Genomic DNA, 23,323 nt, shown 5'->3' with positions numbered 1-23,323 from the left:
GAAGGATAAAAAAACTACAAGACAAACAGAAAACAGTTTGGCAAATAAGCAAAATGGCAATAACAAATCCTCTCCATCAATAATTACTTTAAGTGTGAATGGATTAGATTCTCCAATCAAATGATATAGAGTGGCTGAATGGGAAAAAGAAAAAAAACCCAAAAAACAAGATCCAACTACATACTTACTAAGTATAAGAAATTCACTTTAAATTCAAGGACTCACAACAGTTAAAAGTGAAGGCATAGAAAAAGATATTCCATGCAAATAGCAAACAAAAGAAAGCAGACATGACTATACTTTTTAATATAAATGAAGGGTAGAGCTACAACTTAGGGTTTTTATAATTGTACAAAAACCACTGATTCTCCCTCCTTTATAAATTCTCAGATGTAAGTAAGGTCCTAAGCAGGGTCAATTTTGAACACAACTTTATAGATGGCAATAAGTGATGATTTGCCTCAGAAGATTTCTCACAGCAGTGATACTTATGGGACTTCTCTTTAGTATAATTTTTCAGATGCTGAGTAAAATGTTTCCTCTGGCCAAAAGCTTTTCCTCAGGAATTACATACAAAAGATCTTTCTCCAGTATGAATTCTCTGGTATTGATTGAGGTGGGTCCACTTGCAAAATGTTTCCCACATATCTTATACTCATGGGGTTTCTCCCCAGTATGAATAATTCCATGCTGAGTAAGGAATGAGCTGAAGCTGAAGACCTTTCCACATTCTCTATATTCACAGAGTTTATCTCCAGTGTGACTTCTTATGTGTCAAGTTAGAGAAGAGCTGTTACAAAGGTCTTTACTGTTGCTTTATTGCTTTGCCCCCCACGGATTTGTCACCCCACTTCCCCTGACTGAAGGAGATGCAAAGGATTTCTCAAAGCCCATCACCTCTGAGCAGTGAGAGACCCTAAAGTGGTTAATCTCCCACCGGAACCCTCAAGAGAGAGGCATCACTTACTTGGGAAATTAACCCTGAATGGGGGTTCTCTTCCTGCATTTATTTTCCAGACCAGGAAGTTATAGGAAGAGAACATAGGTGGGACTATAGTTTAACAATATAGGCTGGTAACGTTCAGTGAAACAAGTCAGATGACATTCCATTAGACAATTAAGTGATCTTACAGCAATTTCTCAGTATCTTTACATAACAATCAGTAACTAGTCTGTCCTTGAGCCAGCAACCTTGCTGTGCCACAAATCTTTATCTTACACCAGAGACTTTATAGCCTGAGGAAAATTTCCAGTCCTCTGCAAGGTCAATATTTGAAACTGCAAGGCTTTGGAATACCAGGCCCTGTGAAGTACATATGCTTTATTGTATATTCCACACTTTACACTCAAAGAATTTTTCTTCATTGTGTATTCGATTATGCTAGAAAAAAATGGAGAAGTGTATGAGGACTTCCCACATTCATTGAACTCATAGGGCTTCTCTCCTATGTAAATCTTCATGTGATGACTGAAAGAACAACTGTCACAAAAGGCTTTCCTACATACTTTGCCCTTGAAAGGACATTCTACAGGGTGGGATGTTATTTCAGACAAAAACAGAGCTGTTACAAAGCCTCTCCCACATTCTTTGCATTCTTAAGTCTTCTCTCCAGCATTCATATGGCTTCACTCTGGTATAAATCCACATGTGTTGAGTTCTGCCCTCTAATAAAATCCTTCCCCACACTCACTGTAGTCATATAGCTTTACTTCAGTGTAAATCTGCTGATGTCAAACAACATGCCAATGTCTGTTAAACCCTTTCCCACATTTCTTTTATTTACAGAGATTCTTCTCTGCATATCCCATGAAATCTTTACCTGCACTTTTTGAGTTCCATTCATGAAAAATATCTTCTGGTGCTTCTCAGCCTTTTGGCTAAGATAAAGTGTAGTATCTGTTATTATCAGTTTAATATCTGATACATCCTCTATCCGAGGACAATATATTAAGTGGGTTTTTAAAGCTGGGAGATGGAATAGGAGCTTGCTCCATCCACTCCATGCATCAACGTGGTATTGCAGTACCTCCAGGGACAGTGTACCCCTTCAGGGTGATCAATATTTTTCAGAAATATGGTCTGACTGGTTAGCTCAATTGGTTAGATCATGGGGTTAACACCAAGGTCAAGAGTTTGGATCCCTACACCAGCCAGCTGCCAAAAAAAAAAAAAAAAGAAAAGAAAAGAAAAAAGAAAGAAAGAAAAAAAGAAAAAAGAAAAGAAAGAAAAATCTCTCCTGGGGAGACTCACTTCTGTCAAACTCTTCAGAGCAAATTATGATCTTTTCACAAACTGTTATGTTCAGAGGTCATTTTCCTGGGGAGGTTCTCCCTATAGGAAACTATCCCTGGGCTCAAGCACCCTTCGTGAATTTCTGATCGTCCTTATCCTCTGTCTCACACCAACTTTAGTCCCTTAAGATTCCATGAGTCAGTTGTCCTTAAAGTGAGGCTCCCTCAGGCAGGGCGGCTGAGAAGTAGAAGGTTTTGTGGTCTCAGAATGTGTTTTCTCATCTAAAGAAAATACAATACACAAAAGGGCCTATTAGTGATGCCAGCATAGAGGAAATAAAATTACCACTTCAGTAGAAAAATGAGAATAAGAACAGTGCCTTTGATGCCTACTGTGTTTTCACATCTCTCAAACCCAAGTTTGCAATTTTATTCTTTCCCCATTTTTGGACTCTCGATAGCTTTAAATAAAAATCCTGGAACAAAAGCTGCGGCAGGGAAGGATGATCTGAAGTGGAGACCCCACCTTACTGTGTAGAGTAGTGGGTATGAATAGAATAAGACTGCACTGTGTGTAGGTGATACGTTCTAATAGATGTTCTATGGTTCTACAAGAGCACAGGGACAGGCACTTAACCCAGTGGGAGAGCAAAAGAGATCAGGGAACGCTTCCTGGAGGAGGTGCCCCATAAGCTGAGTCCTAATGGAACTAATGTAGGAATTGCCAGATAGTACAAGTGAGAGGGGCATTGCAGCTGAAGGAGACAGAACATTCAAAGGCATAGAACCTTGAGAGAATCCTGTATGCCAAGCTAACTTCAAGTAACAAGAGGATGGTAAAGACACAGATGGGGAGACAGGTGGAGGCAGGAGGAATGCTTATTCCCAGGAATCTGATTTGGATGACAATTAGTATGTACATTTCTATTTCCTGGACGGGCAGAGATTGAGCAGCATCTGGATGGACATATTGAGTCCACTGTGCCTGAGGAACAGATAGTTGAGAAAATGAAGGAACAGACCATATCTTGAGAGATAAGGCTGTAAAACTTTATTTAAAGACAGTAATGATCTATGTGAATGGAGAAATTAATAATACAAATTTGTCAATTATTCCCCCAAATTGATGTATATATTCAGCACAAATCCAAATAAAATCCCAACAGGGAAGTTCATGGGAATTGACAGGCTGATTCTGAAATTTACATAAAAGAGCACAGAGCCAAAAATATCCCTGAAAATCAGTGAGGAGAGAGGACTTGATGAAATTATACAAATTAAAGCAGTGCAATGTTGACATAAAGGTAAGACAAATTGGCAAAGAAAGAAGAATACAGAGCTCAGAAGTGGACTTATACATATATGGAACTTCGATATACAGTAGAGGTGGCATAACAGGTCAGTTGTCAAAGAAGGAACAGTTTAGACAATGGAGCTAGAAACATTGGTTTCCCACATGAAAGAAAATGAAATTGCATTTCTACCTTTCACCACACAAAAAATCTACTACAGATTAAGACAAAAGTCTGAACCTAATTTAAAAACTTTTAGTTGAAAATAAAAAATGACTATCATGTTCCCTTAAGGTAGGAAAAGATTTCCTAAACAGGACACAAAAACATTAATCACAAAGAAGAGATTAATCAATTTGATTAAATGAAATAAATTATATTCAATAAAATATACCTCGAAGAGAGTGAAAAGACAAGATAAAAACCAGAAGAATATTTTCAGCACATATATTGATAAAAGATTAGTATCAGAAATATATAAAGAACCCTAAAATATCTAAAAAGAACAAATGACTTAACAAGAATACAGGGCAGAAAAGTGACAAACTGACATTTCACAAGAGAAGGTATAGATATGGCCAATCAATACAAAGAGGTGTTCAACAGAAAATTTTTACAGCAGTGAAACTACTCTGTATGATGCTATAATGGTGAACACATAACATTATACACTTGTCCAAACCCACAGAATGTCCACCAACTGCAAATCTTTTTTTTTTTTTTTTAAAGATGACCAGTAAGGGGATCACAACCCTCGGCACAGCAAGGTCCACACCACGCTCAGCCAGTGAGCAAACTGGCCATCCCTATATGGGATCCGAACCCATGGCCTTGGTGTCATCAGCACTGCACTCTCCCGAGTGAGCCACGGGCCAGCCCACTGAGTGCAAATCTTAATGAAAACTATGGACTGGATAATAATGGTGTGTCAGTGTAGGTTCATCAGTTGTAACAAATACATCTGGTATAGGATGTATTTGTCTGGTGTAGGATGTTGATAGTGAGGGAGGCTATGTACATGGGAACTCTACTTTCTGCTCAATTCTTCTGTGAACCTAAAACGGCTCTAAAATAGTCTATTTTAAAAAAGAGGTGCTTAACTTTCTTGATAACAAGGCAAAAGCAAATTGAGACCACAGTAAGATGCCTTTGTACCCATCTGACAAAAATTAAGGAGCCTGAAAATATCAGGTATAGTGGTATAAAAACAAATCAGTGGTTAGATGGGGTTAAAGCATTGGAGAGGGAGTGATTATTAAGGGGCTCAAGGAAACTTTTGGGAGCAATGACATGTTTGTTACTTTAATCATGGTGATATCACAGGTGTACACATGTCCAAATTTAGCAAATTGTGTAATTTCAATATGTGCAATTTATTATGTGCCAAATATACATCAAGAAAGCTGTTAAGAAAAAAGGTTTCCACATAAAAATCTGGATCAATCAAACTTATATTGATTCAAACATCTCCCTCTTCCCATATCTTGAGTCAGCCCTGCTTCAGTGGCAGCAAAAGCTGGAAAGCAATAAAGGCCATGTCTACCCAAATGCTGGCTGGGTCACAAAAGACCCATCCATGGACTATAAGATCTCTCTTCTGTCCTGGGGTTCCTGCCTGTGAAGTGATGGCCAAAAAATTAACAGCCTAGGGAGGTAGAGGAATCCAGAAATCTTCCAGTTATTTGCTCTCACACTGACTTCAGCCACAAGAGATTTAACAGGTCTATAGGTCCCGAGAATTTCTATAAACCCTAATCTCACAGTCACAGTCACATGAAATTTGTGTATGTCCCTTTAGAGAAGACATATAACCTTGTCTGCCACAGTCCCCACCACTCCCTACTATTAATGTTTCTCTGTGCAGTGTTTCTTTATCTATTACGTTTCCTACTTAGCCCCTGTAGGTCTTTCATGCCTACTAGATTTTGCACTTCAAAGTCTGTGACTTCTAGCTAGATCCTAGGAGACAGCTACCCTCACAGTGCTGGGAGAATGTGACACATCTACTGGCAAAAGGTGACTCACCTCATGCTGTTCCCAGAAGCACTAGAGGTTATCTCACCAACTACCCCTTCATCAGGGTGGGCTGGGGGCTCATAGGAGATCCCAAAATCCAAGTCACGAGGTCAGTCCCTCAATCCCCCCGTAGTTTTTCCTAAGAGAGAATGATCAACATTGCAAAATAAACCAAACTAGGCTGAGAGCTGTTCTCTGCCATCCTGCCATCCTCTCTGAGGTACATAAAGTTTAGGGTCCCTCCTGGCACAGCACGATTATTTTCTCAATCAACCCTGCACAAAGAACAAAACAGATTAAAGGCTTAAACAATGAGGCCTTATCTCTGCACAAATCAGAGTGGCATGAGGGGAGCAGTTCGAAGGTTCTGATTTGGAGGCTGTCTGGACGAATCTATCTCAGCTACCACGTGGAAAGTCAACATTGTCCATGAACAAAGGGAACCTCTGGAAATCAGCAGCAGACACCACATTGTCATCAAAGTGATTGGAGCATTTTACATTCCCACCAGCATTGTGTGACAGTTTCAACTGCTCCACGTTGTCACCAACACAGTCTTAACAATTCTAGCCAACCTCACAGATGTTTAGTAGCGTCTCACTGCGGCTTTAGTTTGCATTTCCCTAATGACTACTGATGATGAGCATCTGTTCATGTGCTTATTTACCATCCGTATAATTTTCATCTTCTTTGGTGAAGTATCTGTTCATATATTTTGTCCATTTTTAAAACTGGGTTGTTTTCTTATTGAGTTTGGGAGGCATAGATACGGATATAAAGAAAGATATATAGATATATTATCTATTAGAGATATATTTTGAAAATATTTTCTCCCAGTCTGACTTGTCTTTCAGTCTCCTCCAAGCCACCGCTACTCTCACCGCCCCCCGCCCCCCCAACCTCAGTGTTGGTAAATCCACGCTTAGCGTCCTCTTGGCCAACTATGTGACTCAGAAGTCCGTGCATCCTGTGAAGGTAGCGCTGGGCCGAAGAAGACCTTGGCAGGAGAGGCGATTTGTCCGTTTGCAGCGTTTCGGGGCAGGACTTACGGCGTCCTCCTTTCGGCAGTTAACTGCTCATTTATCCATATGCCCTACATGAGGATCCTGAAAAGAGATGAGTTGAGCGGGAAGCCACGGACCTGCGGAGGGCCAGGCTAAGCGCCTTTGCACCTGCCCTAATCTCGGGCAAGTGTCCCCGGCTCCTGAGCCTAAATATGCCGGGACGTAGAACAGACAGTTTGCTGCCCCCGGGTTGTGCCGACTGTAAAAGGCAGTCCTGAGGCGGCGCTCGGGTCCTTTTGGGAACTCACACAGAGGTAGACAGGGTAGCAGAGATCCCCCACAGCCTGGTGGACGTAGGGGGAAAACTGCATTACCCAGAAGGCATTGCCCGTGCGTCTGCCGGGAACTCTGGGCCAATGACGGCCCAGGACAGAGGCACCTCCTACGCCTCTCTGCGGGGGAGGCGGGATTTGGGGCTCTCGCGCGGCGTACGTCATCTTCCTGAGCCGGGTAGGTCCTGACAGACTGCGGGGCCTGGAGCGTTGGGCGGGGCGCGCTCCCCACGTCCGAGCTGGAAGGGCAGCTGGGAGGATACGTCCCCCTTGTGGGTCTTTGTAGCAGCCTGACACACCCCTTCCTCCTCTCCGCAGCCCCGACTTGGCGCTCTGGGCTTTGGGCGCATGTTACACGGGGGAAACTGAGGCTCGGAGTACGACAGTCAGCCAAGGTCACTCCCGCCCAGGGCAGGGAAGGGGTGGGGGCCGGGGGCCGGCTGAGCGTGCGGGATCCCTGGTGCCTGCTGTCCACAGGATCCCAGCATGGCGGCGGCGTTGATGGAGTTGGCGCAGGTGAGTGGACGAGATTTTTGGCCTTGCTGCTTCTCTGCTAGTTCGGAGACGCCTCCTGGGTAGTTTGGAAGCCAAGAAACCCTCTGGATTTTCTCGTTGTCGTGAAAATGACATTCATTTATGAGAAGTGTCCTTGGCTTCTCATTTATCTGCAGTCCTACAACAGTGTCGGGCCTTTGGCAGGTGCTCAGTCAATGGTCGAAAGGTAAATGATGCTTCCTTCTCAGGGCTCCCCTCACGTTTGGAATAAATCCAACCTCACGCTAAGGCCTGCAAGTCCCACCTGATCCATCTTGGCCGATCACTTTGGACCTTGTGTTTTTCTCTTTTCCCTTGTTCATTACTCTTCAGACACACCAACCTGACCATGACAATTCACTTCCAAATCCCAGCCTTTGTCCTTGCACTTCGCTTTGCCTGGGACACTGCCCCTATATCTGCAGTGCTTACTTCTCTCATCTTTCTGGTCTCTTCTCAGATGTCACCTATTTGGAGAGGCCCTTCCTAGCAGTTCAAGCTAAAGTGGCTCTTTCCACACTTGCTTGGGTTCTGGCATATTCGTGTAGGGAATCTGGCAATATTTTAAAAGCTTTCTTGGGTCGAGTTTGTCCAGGATGTTTTGGGAGCAAAGAGAAAACAAATAATTACCAAAGAACCATAATAGGTGACCTTCACTGCATCCTTGCTGTGGGCTAGTAGGCAGGCATTATGTACAAGGAGGATACTTCTAAAAGTTCATGGAAAGATTGTACTATGCATTAATTCCATTTTTCCAAAAACTTTTTGAACTACCCTCATGTCCCCTCATTTAATACCCAACTTCTTATAGTTAGGTAATATTATCATCACTGTTTTCCACAAGAACAACTCGAGTCTCACAGAGGTTCAGTTACCTGTCCCAGATCGCTATAGCTCACTAGAGACTAACAACCAGTATGTTGATCATCACAGCCTGTGATTTTATCCTCTTCTTTATGCAGTGGATAGGGAGGCCTGGGGATGACACCTAAAGTAAACTTTGCAAGGGAAGCAGGCCTCCATCCAGCAGGTGGACTTGGGCATATGAGGGCATGGCATTTCAGGCAGGTAGAACTGCATGGACAAAACAAAGGTGTACTGGTTGTTTAAAGAGTCCTCAGGAGAACCTTATGTTCCCCCACCCCACTGACACATGCTCTGAGAGGCAAGTTTGCGTGGTCTTTTGCTGGATGTTCCACCCAGCTCAGACAAGAGAGACATCATGTCCAGTGTTCTCATGGCCACTGTAACTCTGTAACTCCTTTTCCCTGTTTTTGAAGTATCCTGGCCTCAAGGATACATGCTGGCAGGACTCAGGTAGGCAAACAAAGTGATGGCTCATTGTAGATTCTCCCAGGGAGTCCATAAGAATGAGTATAGAAGGCAATGGGACCTGGTTCAGGTTCTGCCACTTCCCAGGCAGGTGCCACCACCTCAGTTGACTCTTCTATGAGATGGAAGATGAAAATTCTGCTCCTCTACCCATGTCCAGGGAAATATTTTCAGGGTGGCTGAAATGGATGTATGGATTTGGAAAGCTTCTTAGCCTCATTAACTGTGGATTAACTTTGCTAATGAAAGGGTGTCGGGGTTACATGATCAGACCTTACACCAGAGGGACCTGGGTTCATAACCTGCCTCTGCTTGTAAGACATGTGACTTTGCATAAACTGGTAGAGCTCTTGGACCTGAAGTCTCTGAGTGTGACATGAGATGATGATGGTATTGACCTCAGGAGCTGTGGCCCATCACCCCAGTATTTTCTATACAAACACTTTTTTTGTTGTGTTTCATTCTTATGACTGTTTTTGATGGTATGTTTTTGTATTGACCTGGAAATCAAAGCTCAGAATAATGAAATGAGGTCCCCAAGGTCAGACAGTAGGCAAGTGTTGATTTCAGGACTTTGGTTTTAAACCTAGGAGTCTGGCTCCAGAGCTGGGGAACCGTGGCATGTAAAACCCTCAGGATGGGGCAGGCTCACAGTGAGGACCACTATGACTCAGGTGCTGTGCTGTTATCATTATTGGTATTATTTTCTTTCCCATCCTCTGATACCCCACAATGCTTACTTTCTTTGCCTAAAATGTTACACTCAGGATTGTCCTAACCTTGTCTCAATATCCAGTGGCTTCCTGCATAAGATGCTTCTCTCTCTACACTGCTTTAATCTTTCCAAGGCTGTGTCCACCTCCCCGTGAAGCCCTGCACAGAGCTCAGCCCTCTGGAGGTGCTTGGTGATTTGGCCCATGGGTCTCTGTGCATCTCTTCCTGTGCTGGAATGGCAGATTCTAATCCTATCTAGCAGTCCCAAGGGTAACACCACCGCCACTATTTCACTTTCTAGATCTCTGTGACCTTTGAGGATGTGGCTGTGACGTTCACTCAGGAGGAGTGGGGGCAGCTGGATCTGAGCCAGAGGACCTTGTACCAGGAGGTGATGCTGGAAACCTGTGGGCTTCTGGTCTCTCTGGGTAAGGCCTCTCTCCCCACCATGTGGGGTCCCTGAAGCCTCTTTCATTGTACCCTCTGGCTGCAGGCCTGGCTGGTCAAGGAGGCCTCAGGAGCTCGCCCTCCCTGCTCCCTGCAGCTTCAGTCATTTTCTGGACTAACCTCTTCCTGCATGATCCTGTGTCTCACCTAGGGAGGGTTGCACAAAAAATAGTTTGCCTTTCATCACAACCAAAGGAAAGGGATGTGTGGGAAGGAAATGGGGTGTTTTGCGGATCCCAAAGGTAGTATTTCTAGCAAGGCCCCTGGAGGGACTGATGTAAGACCTGGGAGGAAGCAGGAGTGTGCCCCTGGCATCTGGGTCTCTTTCCTGGCTTCTCTCTGTGAGTCTGCTTCTGCAATGGCCTTTTCACAATGGCACTTTCTGCCTCAGCTATTTTGCGCAAGGAAGTGGCCCCCTAGTCACTGCTCTCTGAGGCACACACATTCCTTGTCCCTTCTTCTTTCTGCATGTTTATATTGTTTCTCTGTTCACGCTCCACACATTCTAGTCTCTCAATATCCCTGTCCTTGGTAAGTAAGCATAATAGGACCACTGCAGTGAGTCTTTCAGAAAGCTTAATTCATCCAGTTTTAAAAATATACTTTCACTGTGAGATGCTGTCCTATGCATTTTTGGGTGGTAAAAGTCCTTTTATCAAATGTTGATAACAGTAGATGATATTTGGTGTTTCTGCAAATGTCCGTATGTGACTAAATCACTATGTGGAATTCCCTCCCAATTTTTTATATTTTAGTGGTTCATGAAATGGTGAAGTCTGGAGTCACCATGTCTGCTGTCACTCTGGCATGCCTGTTCCCTGAGGATTGAATATTTCCTCTCATGTCCACCTCTCATCTCCATAGCCCACTTGGTCTGAGTCTGCTGGCCCCACACAGCATGTATGCAGTTCCCTCCTTAGTGTAGCACTTGGGAGACCCCCAGTGTTCAATCCCTTCTGCTAATGAGCCATGTGTTCTTGGGTTAGTTACTGAAACTCTCTGTTCCTCAATTTTCTCATGGGCAAAATTGGGCAATGTAGTATCAATTTCAAGGGCTGTTTTGAGGAAAAAAGGCTCAGAACAATCCCTGGTAATGTCTGGCTGTGTGCAGGTTAGCAATTGTAACCCCTGCTGCTGTCACTACTGTTACTGATATCATCATCACAGTTGGACTTGGCATTTTCTGGAACAATGCTCTGTACTTCTGTGGTTGAAATGGCCAAATGCTACAGATGACTAGACTCAAGTTTCCATCTTGGCTTGGCCATTATTTCCAGGGTTTTGTCAAATCACTTTTTCTGCCTGAACCTCAGTTTCTTCATCTGTAAAACAGTGTTGATTGGGGATGGCTGGTTAGCTCAGTGGTTTAGAGCACAGCCTTATAACACCAAGGTCACGAGTTCAGATTCCCATACTGGCCAGCTGCCAAAAAAAGAAAAAAGATTGTTTTTAAAAAAACGGTGCTGATCACTGTGCATACTTAATGTGGATGCAGTAAGGAAATCCTAAAATAGAATTTTTCATGCAAGACCCCCAGGAATAGAATTATGACATTTTGCTTAGGACCTAAAAAAGAATTATACGAATGAAGACACCTTCTTCCTGAATGGAAAGACTCAATATTTTAAACATTTCTTCTCTAGGCTGGCCAGTTAGCTCAGTCGGTTAGACTGTAGATATCATCAAGTTCCACAGTTAAATATCTGTACTGGCCAGCTGCCAAAAAAATAAAGAAATAAATGTTATTTCTTTTCTAAATACATACATGCATTTAATTCACTTTTTACAAAATGCAATGCATTTAAATTGCTTGGCACACTCCCTGGGATATGGTTACACTGTGTAAATATTAGTTTTTGACTTAACTATTGCAAGTAAAAATTTCATGGCAGGCAGTGGGGGGCAGGTTGAAAAAGCACCTGGGGGGGCTGGCCCTTGGTTCACTTGGGAGTGTGTGGTGCTGATGACACCAAGGCCACGGGTTCAGATCCCGATATAGGGATGGCTGGTTAGCTCACTTGGGAGAGCACATGGTGCTGACAACAAAAAGCCAAGGGCTACTATCCCCTTACTGGTCATCTTTTAAAAAAAAAAAAAAAAGAAAAAGCACCTGAGAACCACAGCAGTGAAGTCTTCTCAGTTGGTAACATTTGAGCTGAGAATCAGAGTTAGAGTTAGCTAGAAGGAGCAAGGTAGAGGAGTGAACAGCCTCCAGGTGGAGGGAAGAGCACCTGCAGAAGCCCTGAGGTGGTGAGGAGCATGATCCTGACAGAGCTGAAGAAAGTCTGAATCACTTTGTTCACTGCTCCGTCATTGAGCCCAGTGTCAGGCACGTAGCAGACATGAGGGAATGTTTGCTAAGAGAAGACTGATGAATCCTAAGCTGCAGTATGAGATCTGCCAGGTGAGCCTTCTGTGGGTTCTGATGCCACTACCATTAACTTCTCTACACAGTCCATGAGTCTTTTACTCCCTCTTATGTTGATAAGTGTTTGGCTACATGTGAACACCAGCTCAAAGAGTCTTCACCCTGAAGGAAATTTATTATCTCACCTAATGAGACGCTCAGTGGTGGAGCTGGCTTCCATGTTGGTGGATACCAACCCAGTTGTCTGTTTCTTTGCTTTTTCTCCTTGGTCCAGGTCTGTAGGCAGGTCCCTCATAGAAGTTCAAGCATGCTTCAGGACACCAGGAGTGCAGACCCCCCTCATTCAGCCCTTCCTGGAATAAAGGCTTTCTCTTTACTTGGAGTGGCTGATGTAGGTCATCTGCCTACTTAGACTACTGATGATCAAGGATGCCATTTGCAAGATGATGGAGACCAGGGCTTTTTCACCTGCTATGGTGGCTACAGTCACCTGGGGAGTGTTTAAAATCTACTGATGCAAAGGTCTGACCCTCAGAGATTTTGTTTCAGTTGGTCTGCACTGGCAAGTAGGCATTCCAGATGTTATCAATTAAAAGGGAGGTTCAGATACTATGACTTGGATTAATTAGAGAATACTTTCAGGAAATATATTTGAAAAGTGTTGACATTTCATAGGATGAGGATCAAAGTGAATTGGAGCTATCTACACTGCCAGCTTTACTGTCTTACAGTCTATGTGGCTTTTTCTGTAGTTGGTTTCCAGGTTGCAGTTTAGTGTTTTGCTGACTTGTAGCTTCATTTCGAGGTCTTGCTCCCATCCTGAAGACCCAACTAGATTGAGAAATTTCTTTGTTTTCACCAAAATCCTTATGTCCTCTTCCCTTCTTCATGCACAGGCTATCCCGTGTCCAAACCAGAGCTGATCTACCAGCTGGGGCATAGGCAGGACTTATGCACAGTGAAGAAAGACCTCTCCCAAAGCCCCTGTTCAGGTAGGTGCCAACAGCCGGGAAAGTGGGATTCGTGGCAGCTTGAAGACTGACACTTGACCACTGCCTCTGAGTTTTGTGGGAATGCTCTTGTTGTGGTTTCTTGGGGGGCTTGGGATCTGCAGAGCCAGTTAATTTGTGGCCCCTCTGCCCTCCACCGCCTCAGCCCCATCACACTCTTCACCACTCCTGGAGAGGTGTGAGGTATATTACATAAATGCAGGTTCTCAGCTTTAACTGCTTGGGCTTAACAACTAGCTTTGACACAAAATAGCCTTGTGACCTTGGGGAAGTTTCATGATTTCATTGTGACTTTGTACATAAATTTGGCTAAGTTAAATCTAACTGTTCTAACACGTATACTCCAAAATCTTGGTAGACAGAATATGAAAACTATTTTACTCACACCAAGGAACATGAAGGTTGGTGTGCTATACCACACAGTTTATCACAAACCCAGGTACCTTTTATCATTGAGAGGGGTTAAGGCTTCCCTGTCATCCTCCAGCTGGCAGAGGGGAAATGAGAGAAGGGAAGATGGAACACCCACTTCCACACACATGCCTTCCCCTCACTTTCCACTCACAAGACATTGGGCCACACTTGGGTACATGGGGCTAGGAAATGTGGCTGAGCTGTGTACCCAAGGACAAGTGCAAGTGGTTTGGTGAACATCTACTCAGTCCACTGCATTCATTCCCTTTCTAAGGAATTGTTATAATGATAGCTTGTATGTCATTTGTGTTTTTTGAGAATGTGATAGATTATGCACAAAACTGTTTCACACTCTGCTTGAGCCATGGTGACTGGCTCATGGAAAGAAAGCTATGAGCATTATGCTTGCTATGTTATTAGTCCTATTAGATAATGACAATAGCTCACATTTATTTCTGAACTGTGAGGAAGCAAGGAAGGCTTTTCTCCCCTTCTCCACCCACCCATCTTCTGAGCAGCAATCAGACACTCAGAAGTGGTCCCTTGCCTTAAGCCTTCTTGTTCCTCTTGTTTTGTAGATCCTCCAGGTGACATTTGGCCTTCTCTGCCACGCATCTAGGCTGCTCAGGACACTGGGGCCATCATGTGTGTTGATTGTGGCCATCACAGAGTCATGGTTTCTCCCCTCTGGTGGTCCCTTGGGCTGTTCAGTCTTTCGAACCCACTTCAGCCCCTCAGAGTCTGTTTTGAACCTTCACCCTTGACCTCAATCTCACATCTCTTGTGAATGTGGAAAACACATCTCAAACTGAACATGCCCCAGAAAAAGCTCGTGATGTTGCCCACTTCTCCCACCTCCCAAGTGTCAGTGAATGGTCATGTAATCCAAGCAGGCTAGAAGACTGGATGCAGCCTCAGACAACTCCTTAACCCCTCCATGTCCGTCATTCCTGCATTCACACATCTCCAAATGCTGTGCATTTTCCATCATGCACGTCTCTTGAGTCCATCACCTCCACATCATACCTGTCCTCACACTCTTAGTCTAAGTTAGCCTCTTTTGCCTGGGTGATGCCAACACATTCCCAGCTGGTCTCCCCCCATCTCTTGTCATCTGCTCTTCTCCACCAGATCCTTCAGCCTCTCAGACCTTCTTCCAAACATTCACCACTCCCGCTGATGTCTCAGCATATTTTCATATTGAAAACAGAGTCTACATCATTGTTTTGCTTGATCTTCAACCCTCCCTCATTCATATAAATTTCTCATATGTGTTAGCTTCCCTTCTCACCTCACAAGTAGAGGTCTTGCCCTGGGCCATGGCCAGTTCCTACTTCAAAGTCTAGGTCATACCTTTTACCTCTTTAGGGAACTTGCTTCTTCACTTCTTTTCTGCTTCTTCTCTAACTTTATCTATTCTCTACTCAGTATCAAAAGATGCTGAATTTCCTTACATCTGGGGAAAGCAAAACATTTTACAAATTCCTCTCTAATGGCTTCACATTGGTGTTGACTCTACTTTCCCTTTCAATCTTCGTAGAGAGGCTGCCTCATTCTTGTAAGAGATGTCTACATTTGTGTTCCATATCTCCCATTTGCTAGTATTCTCTTCACTTTTTGAATACCACTATATGCTGTGCTGTGCAAAAATCCTAAAAAGTCATCTTGATGAATTCTTGCTTATGTATAAACCCAATTAACCACCACCTACACCAAACATAGACTATCTCCAGCAGCTCTTCAAGGTATTCTGCCCTCAATAGTGTTTCCTACTATTCCAGTAGCCCCTATTTAGACTCCATCAGCAGATTCTTTTCGAATGCTTTTGAACTAGCAGTATGCTGTCATATCTGTATTCTTTCGATCATAATGTCCATTAAATTCTTTTCATATTGGAGTTCGTTCACTCTCAATCTCTGCAGTATCTCATTGTATGAAAAACTGCCATTCATTTATCCATTCTCATCTTGATGGACATTCCTTTTGTTTTCAGTTTTTGGATATTATGAAGAATGCTACTTAAAATATAGTTCATGTTTTCTCATGGATATAAGCACGGATTTCTGTTAGGAACATACTCTGGTGTGTGTGCAGATCACATTAGGAGGTAGGTGTATGTTCAGCTTTGATAGAAACTGCCCAACAGTTCTGCAGAGTGACTACACCATTCCACGTTCCCACCATTGGCATGTGAAAGCCTCCATTGCTCTACATCCTCATCAGCACTTTGTAACATCATTCCCTTTGCTCTTTGACACTCATGGTGAGGTTTCTCTGTGCCACAGCACTGAAACTGCTTCTTGAATGATCGCTGCTTTCATCCTAATGTTTAAGTTCAACAGTGACCACAATGAGAACAAATAATGTCCCTCAATTCACTGAAACCTCATGCAGTGTCTGGCACTGTGCCGAGCACTTTTTAGGCATTTTCTCATTTAATCCCCATGACAGCCTCTGAGGCAGAAACTGAGTCTCTGTTTTTCAGATGAGGAAATTGAGACTGCAAACAGTAAATATTTTGTCTGACGTCAGCTGACTCGGTACAGGAAGGATTTGAACTGAGGAGTTCTGTCTCCAGAGCTACCCTTTTAACCTCCCAGCAAAAGAGCTCATGATGTAGCACCACCTTTTCATATTTTATTGCACTTGAGCATCTGGCCCTTGTGGATTCTCTTTCCCTATTTATTTATTTTATTTTCACATACTGCCAGACTTCCTGATCTCCTTCCTTGTTCTCACTGGACTTTCTTCTCTGATCTCGCCTTTAATGTTGGCTTCATCAGGCATCTCACAGCCCATCCTTTTTACTCTTAAGTGCTCTCCAAGGTTAATCCATGCATTCTTATATCTTCAATGTACATGTTTCCAAATTAGGTCCCATATGTGTATTTTTTGACTAATCCTTATTAAAAAGTTATAGCTGACATGTATTGATTTCTTACTCAGTGCCTGCCTCCATGCTGCATGGGATATATGCAGTGTTTCACTTCATCTTCACAACACTCCTATAAGGCAGACTCTATTTTTAGCCCATATTTTAGAAATGGAAATGGAGGCTTGTTGAATTTGAGTGGCTTGCCAAGTGCCACAAAGCTAACATTGAGTTCTGCTGGAACTCAAGTCTAGGATTTTTGTGGTCTTAAGCCATAATACACAAGTGACCTCTAATTTTTTTAGTGGACTTCAGGTGTACAGATTTTGAGTAATTGCAAACCTTGGTTTATGACACATTCTTATCATTGATTCATAAGTGAGCCTGGCTAATAGATTTATTAGGTTATTTATTTGTTCCTTCATTCCTTAACAACATCACCCAAACCAAGAATGAGAATATTACTCATACCCTGCTGTCTTAGTTCAGGTTGCTATAACAAGGAGTACCATAACCTGGGTGACTAAAACAACAAACATTTGTTTCTCACAATTCTGGAGGCTGAGAACTCCAAAATCAAGATGCTGGCGATGTGATATCTGGTGAGGTCCTGCTTCCTGGTTTGCAGATGGCCATCTTCTCATTGTATCCTCACACGGTAGAGAGAAGAGGTAGAAAGCAAGTGCTGGTGTCCTTTCTTGGAAGGGCACTAATGCCATCCACAAGGGCTCCACCCTCATAAACTGATTACCTCCCAAAGGCCCATTGTCAAATACCATCACACTGGAGATTAGGGTTTCAACATATGAACTTTAGGGTGACACAAATATTAAGTCTATAGCACCACCCTGCCTACCTCCATCTATGTGCTTCTTCCCTTTTTCATTCCATGAATCCTGGCTTTATTATCCCATTCCTTTTTGGGCTGGAAAGCTTTTACATACACATTCAGTTTCTTTAGTAGATTTAGTACTATTGAGATTTTCTGTTTCTTATGTCAGTTTTGGTAATTTGCCTTTTGAATAGTTTTTCTATTCCTCAGTCAATCCAATATTTTTCAGGATTGTTTATACTGTGTGTGTGCACATGGGAGTACATCTAATCAATGTATTATGTACTTTTCATTTTTTTTTAACTTAAAAATGGTGTTATGATTGATGTAGTTTTCTGGAATATGCTTTTTTAACTTAATAACATGTAACAAATTTATATGCATATAGCTTTAAATTTATTCCACTGCTACACTGTGTCACAATGTATGTATCTATTAAGTGGGGCACTTGTTTATTATTTTTTCTTTTATTACAGATATCACTGTGTCTTGATGTTTATATCTTTTGATCCTTACAAAAGTCTAGCCATGAGTATTCATGTACACGTTCATATTCCTTGTGCACGTGTGCGGTGGTTTCTCATGATAATGTTCCTAGGTGTAGAATTATTGGATTATAATCTATGCTAATGACCAACTATTCAAGATAACACTCATTGTTTTCTTCTTTTTTGTTTTGTTTTTTGTTGGCTGGCTGGTACGGGGATCTCAACCCTTGACCTCAGTGTTAACCAACACTGCATTGTAACCAACTGACCTAACTGGCCAGCCGCCCCCTGCCCCCGCCTCCATTTTTTAAACAAGTTCTTATCAGGCCATCCCACTGTTTTCTAAAGGCGTTATACCAATTTACACTGACTCCAGGAAATAGCACGAGATCCACTGATCCATGACCTGTCCAAGACTTTTATAAGGTTTCATTTTGACAATCAAATGGATACAAAATGGTATCTTCATGTTGTCTTGATTTACATTTTCCTTATTACTAAGGAAGTTGAGCACCTTATCACATGATTTTTGGCCATTCTGTATTTCCTTCTGTGAAACGTCATGTCAGATAAATGTCTACTTTTCTGTTAACTTGTTTGCCTTTCTCTTTTTGATTTGTAGGGATTCTTTATACATTCCTGATAACTAATCTTTTATCATTTATACTATAGATAAATTTCTCTAGTTTTTAATTTTGTCTTTCACTCTTTGAAGTATCTTTCATTAAATTTCATTACTGTCTAATTTATAAGCCCCCCTTTTTTATGATCAATGCTTTTTTGTCTTGATTAGGAAATCTTGCTTAACCCCAATGTAAGATATTCTTGTTTATTTTATACTAAAAGTTTTAACATTTGATATTTGACCTTTCAGTCTTTATTGAACTGAGCTTGATTGGGAGTGTGATGTGAAATACGAATGAGATTTTATTTATTCCATATGTGAGTGTATTAGTCTGTTTGTGTTGCTTATAACAAAATACTTGGAACTGGGTAATTTACAAAGAAAATGAAATTTATTGCTTACAAAAGATTGGGAAGCCCAAAGTCCATCTGGTGGTGGTAACAGTGACCCAGGGGTCTTACACTGCAAGACGGTGGAAGCAGAGAGAGCAGAGAGACAGACTCCCCCCTTCTTTTAAAGCCCTCAGAACCAAGCCCCTGATCACCATTTTTAATCTTTTCACTACTGCTTGGTCCTACAACCCAATCACCTCTTCAAGGCTCCACCTTTCAATTACAATAATAGGCTTTCCCACCCTCTTAACAGTCACAGTGGGGGCCAAGTTTCTAATACATAAAACTTGGAGGACACAATTCAAGTTTCAACAAGTTTCTGGGGGACATAATTCAATTCACTACCATGGGTAACCAGTTTTTCTTTAGCCTTCTACTAAATAGACTTTCATCTTACCACTGAGCTGCTATGCTTCCTCTGCCATCTATCAAAGCTCCATTGTGAATATATTTCTGACCTCTCCATTTATTTTTCATTGCCAGTATATCTTATTCCTGTGCCAGTACCACACTGTCTTGATGTCTATGATTTCCATATTATCCACTCACTGGATGAGGTAGGTTCCCTTTCTTATTCTCCTTCAAGGATATTTTGGACTTAGCTTTTTCACATACATTCTAGAATCAGTTTTTAAAGTTCCCTGATAAAACCTGTTTTTATTTTGTATGAATTTACGTATTGATTTGGGTAGAACTGACAATTTTATATTTTCAAGTTTATATAGAACTTCTTATAGTTTTGAAGTAAAGTTTAATAATTTTCTTCATCTTACTGTTTCTTTTTCTAGTCTGTTCATGTAGCTGTTTCTCTTGGGGAGCATTGATAATGTTATATTATTAATTTCTTTGTTCATGTAGATGTTTACAGTTTTTAAGTAAAATTTTTAAATTTCTCCTTCAAGAGCCAGTCCGTTTTGTTAGTGTTTTCACCTCTCTGCTCCTCAGACACAGTGGATCAGTATATAAACTCAGATCCTGTTCATTTTCTGCCTTATAAGACTTGTTCGAGGAGTGGCCCTGGCCATTGCCACCTATCCCCAAATCAGAATCTTGGTAATCAGCTTCCTCTCTGCCCTACCTCTCTCTTCATCTTCACCAACTCCATTCTCCCAGGCACTGCAGTTCCCTGGATTCTCTGAAGACTGTGCATTTGTGCATTCTATTTCTGAAGGCTGAGATGTTTTTCCCAATTACTCTATATGGCAACTTCTGCCTCTCCATTTGGACTCAGTTCATGAGGCAGCCCCTGTGGAAAGCTTCCTAACTTATTTCTGTCTCACATCTAGGCTACATTAGGTGCCCCTTTTCTGACCTGCTGTAGCACTTTGACATGTTCTTGCTTTGAGCAAACTCACTATACACAGTGTCATCATTACTCTGTCCACCTACCCTGTTATAGTCTGGATATGTCCCCCTCCTCCCCTCAAAAAAAGCTCATGTTGATATCTGATCCCCAGTGTGGCAGTGTTGGGAGGTAGAACCTACTGGAAGATGTTTGGGCCATGGGGGCAGAATCCTCATGAAGAGATTAATACCCTCCCTGGGGAGTAAGTGAACTCTCCCAGGAATAGATTTGTTCCCCAGAGAGAGGGTTGTTAAGAGCCTGGCACTTCCTCTCCCTCTATTGCTTCCCATCTTGCCATGTGATCTCCTTGCACCTACAGGCTGCCTGGATGCTTTTCACCATAAGTAGAAGTAACCTGAGGCCTGTGCTAGATACAGCTGTCCCAGAATTGTGAGCCAAATGAACCTCTTTTCTTTATCAATTGCCCAGTTTCAGGTATTGTTATAGCAACACAAAAACAGACAAATACACACACCCAGTCTTGACTATGAGCAAGGATCTCTACTCCAGACACACTGTCTCCTGTCCCAGCCTCTGCATCTCCCTTTAAAATTTTAAGAACCTAGGAACAAAAAAGGAATTGCAAACTCAGGTTTCAGGAATTTCAAATATAGCAGGTGCAGAACCACTATTTTCATCTTCTTGTTCTCACTTAAACAATTTAATTTCTTCTCTGTCATCATCTTAATAAGCCCTTTTGTGTATTGTTTTCCATTGAGGTGACAGTGCAAAACCCAAGACCAGAGAGCCTACACCTTCTCACTTGGCCTTGCCTAAGGAAGTCTCACTCCAGGAACGACTGACACAGGGAGCCTCAAAGCACTCCCAGATGGGGCAAGCCAAGGATCAGGATGGGCCATCTGAAATGCAGAAAGGCCACTTGAGACCAGGGATAGACCCCCAGAAGGAGAAGCTCCCTGAAAAAATGAGCCCTGAACATGTTGGTTTGCGGACAGCTGTGTGTTCAAGGAATATACAGGAGCAATGTCCTCCAGAAGATGCTCTTTATGACTGTGACTCACATGGACCAGTAACAGATCCCCTGATTTATGAATGGAAAAATTCCTATGAATGCGAGGAATGCGGGAAAGTGTTTAGCAAGAATTGCCTCCTTGTGCAACATGAACAGATTCACACTCGCATGAAACCATATGAATGCACAGAGTGTGGGAAAACCTTTAGCAAGAGCACACACCTCCTTCAGCACCACATCATCCATACTGGGGAGAAGCCTTATGAGTGCATGGAGTGTGGGAAGGCCTTCAACCGCAGGTCACACCTCACACGGCACCAGCGGATTCACACTGGGGAGAAGCCTTATAAGTGCAGTGAATGTGGAAAGGCCTTCACCCACCGTTCTACTTTTGTCTTGCATAACAGGAGCCACACTGGAGAAAAACCCTTTGTGTGCAAAGAATGTGGCAAAGCCTTTCGAGATAGGCCAGGTTTCATTCGACACTATATCATCCATACTGGAGAGAAGCCCTATGAGTGTAGTGAGTGTGGGAAGGCCTTCAACCGCCGGTCATACCTCACATGGCACCAACAGATTCACACTGGAGTGAAGCCCTTTGAATGCAATGAATGTGGGAAAGCCTTTTGTGAGAGTGCAGACCTCATTCAACACTACATCATCCACACCGGAGAGAAGCCTTATAAGTGCATGGAGTGTGGGAAGGCCTTCAACCGCAGGTCACACCTCAAGCAGCACCAGCGGATTCACACCGGGGAGAAGCCTTATGTGTGCAGTGAATGTGGAAAGGCCTTCACTCACTACTCCACTTTTATCTTGCATAAAAGGGCACACACTGGAGAAAAACCCTATGAATGCAAACAGTGTGGGAAAGCCTTTAGTGATAGGGCTGACCTTATTCGACACTTTAGCATCCACACTGGAGAGAAACCCTATGAGTGCATGGAGTGTAGGAAGGCCTTCAACCGCCGGTCGCACCTCACAAGGCACCAGCAGATTCACACTGGAGAGAAGCCCTATGAATGCATCGAGTGTGGGAAAGCCTTTTGCAGGAGTGCAAACCTCATTCGCCATTCTATCATCCACACTGGAGAGAAGCCCTATGAGTGCAGTGAATGTGGAAAGGCCTTCAATCGCAGCTCATCACTCACTCATCATCAAAGGATTCATACTAGGAGAAACCCTACCAGTTTAACAGATGTGGGAAGACCTTGTACAAATGGACAAACCTCAGTCAATATCCAAGAACTAATAGGGAAAGATTTTTTTAATGTAACCACTGAAGAAAATCTGTGCTCAGAGGAAACATCTTACTCAACATCTGGCCACTCATGCCAAAAAGAAATCCCATAAGCGTCATATCTATGAGAAAACCTGTCTCAGATCACCATTTGTCATTTAAAGAATCATGTTAATGATTCAATCAAATTGACCCAGCCCATTCTACATCTGAGGATTCCTCCATGAGAGAGACCCATTGGTTACTGTGCACTTAGAAAAAACTTCAGCCACATCTTTCTTATTAGTTTACAGGGAAATGTTATCTCAGGGATATTTAAACAAAGAAGGAGACATAGAAAAGAGAAAGAAATTCAAGCACAGCTTCATTCACACTTCCCTAAAAAGCCCATAGCAATTTGCCTTCCCATTCTTATTTCATCTGGGGAGAGGGGAATATCATATCGGGTACACAAGAGCTACATCCCCTTTATTTTTCCTGTTTATATAGTCCCTGCTGTTCAGTGTCAGGACAGTTAGATAAATAAGGGTATGTTTGAAAACATTTATTGAAAGCCTGATTTGTTTCACAACATTTCTTCTACTCTTGAGGACCAGGAATATACGTCTTTATGAGAATTATGGAGGCTTGAGTTATGAAATACATTTATATTTAAGAAGATAAGGATTTACATATGAATGGGCACATTTTGCTGCACAATTAAGAAACTGATTTTTAGAAGCAAACTGTTTCTCCACGTTTGTTTACCCACTCATACCCATGCTTTTTCTAGATCCCGATCTACTTGTTTATTTCTTTTCTTGTGGGATGGGGATGGTACTGTAACTGTACACAGTGTAACCCAGGGGAGTCCTAATTTTT

General features: G+C 42.6%; 1 protein-coding gene and 1 non-coding gene across 2 annotated transcripts; both read left to right on the top strand.

Moving 5' to 3' along the window:
* Positions 1-1,858: 1,858 nt before the first annotated feature.
* Positions 1,859-2,049, top strand: LOC134374489 (U2 spliceosomal RNA). The gene has a single exon (XR_010023328.1). It is a non-coding gene; the product is annotated as a U2 spliceosomal RNA (small nuclear RNA).
* A 5,035-nt stretch (positions 2,050-7,084) lies between these two features.
* LOC134372216 (zinc finger protein 543-like) lies at positions 7,085-22,577 on the top strand. Its single transcript, XM_063089550.1, is given in 5 exon segments — positions 7,085-7,392; positions 9,758-9,884; positions 13,168-13,263; positions 20,969-22,393; positions 22,396-22,577. Coding segments are annotated over 5 exon segments (1,776 nt in total). The 5' UTR covers positions 7,085-7,362; the 3' UTR covers positions 22,494-22,577.
* The last annotated feature ends 746 nt before the right edge of the window (positions 22,578-23,323 follow it).

The sequence above is a fragment of the Cynocephalus volans genome, chromosome 3, assembly GCF_027409185.1.
Source record: "Cynocephalus volans isolate mCynVol1 chromosome 3, mCynVol1.pri, whole genome shotgun sequence".
In the NCBI taxonomy this organism is placed as follows: Eukaryota; Metazoa; Chordata; class Mammalia; order Dermoptera; family Cynocephalidae; genus Cynocephalus; species Cynocephalus volans.
This window is presented reverse-complemented; position numbering and strand designations above follow the sequence as displayed.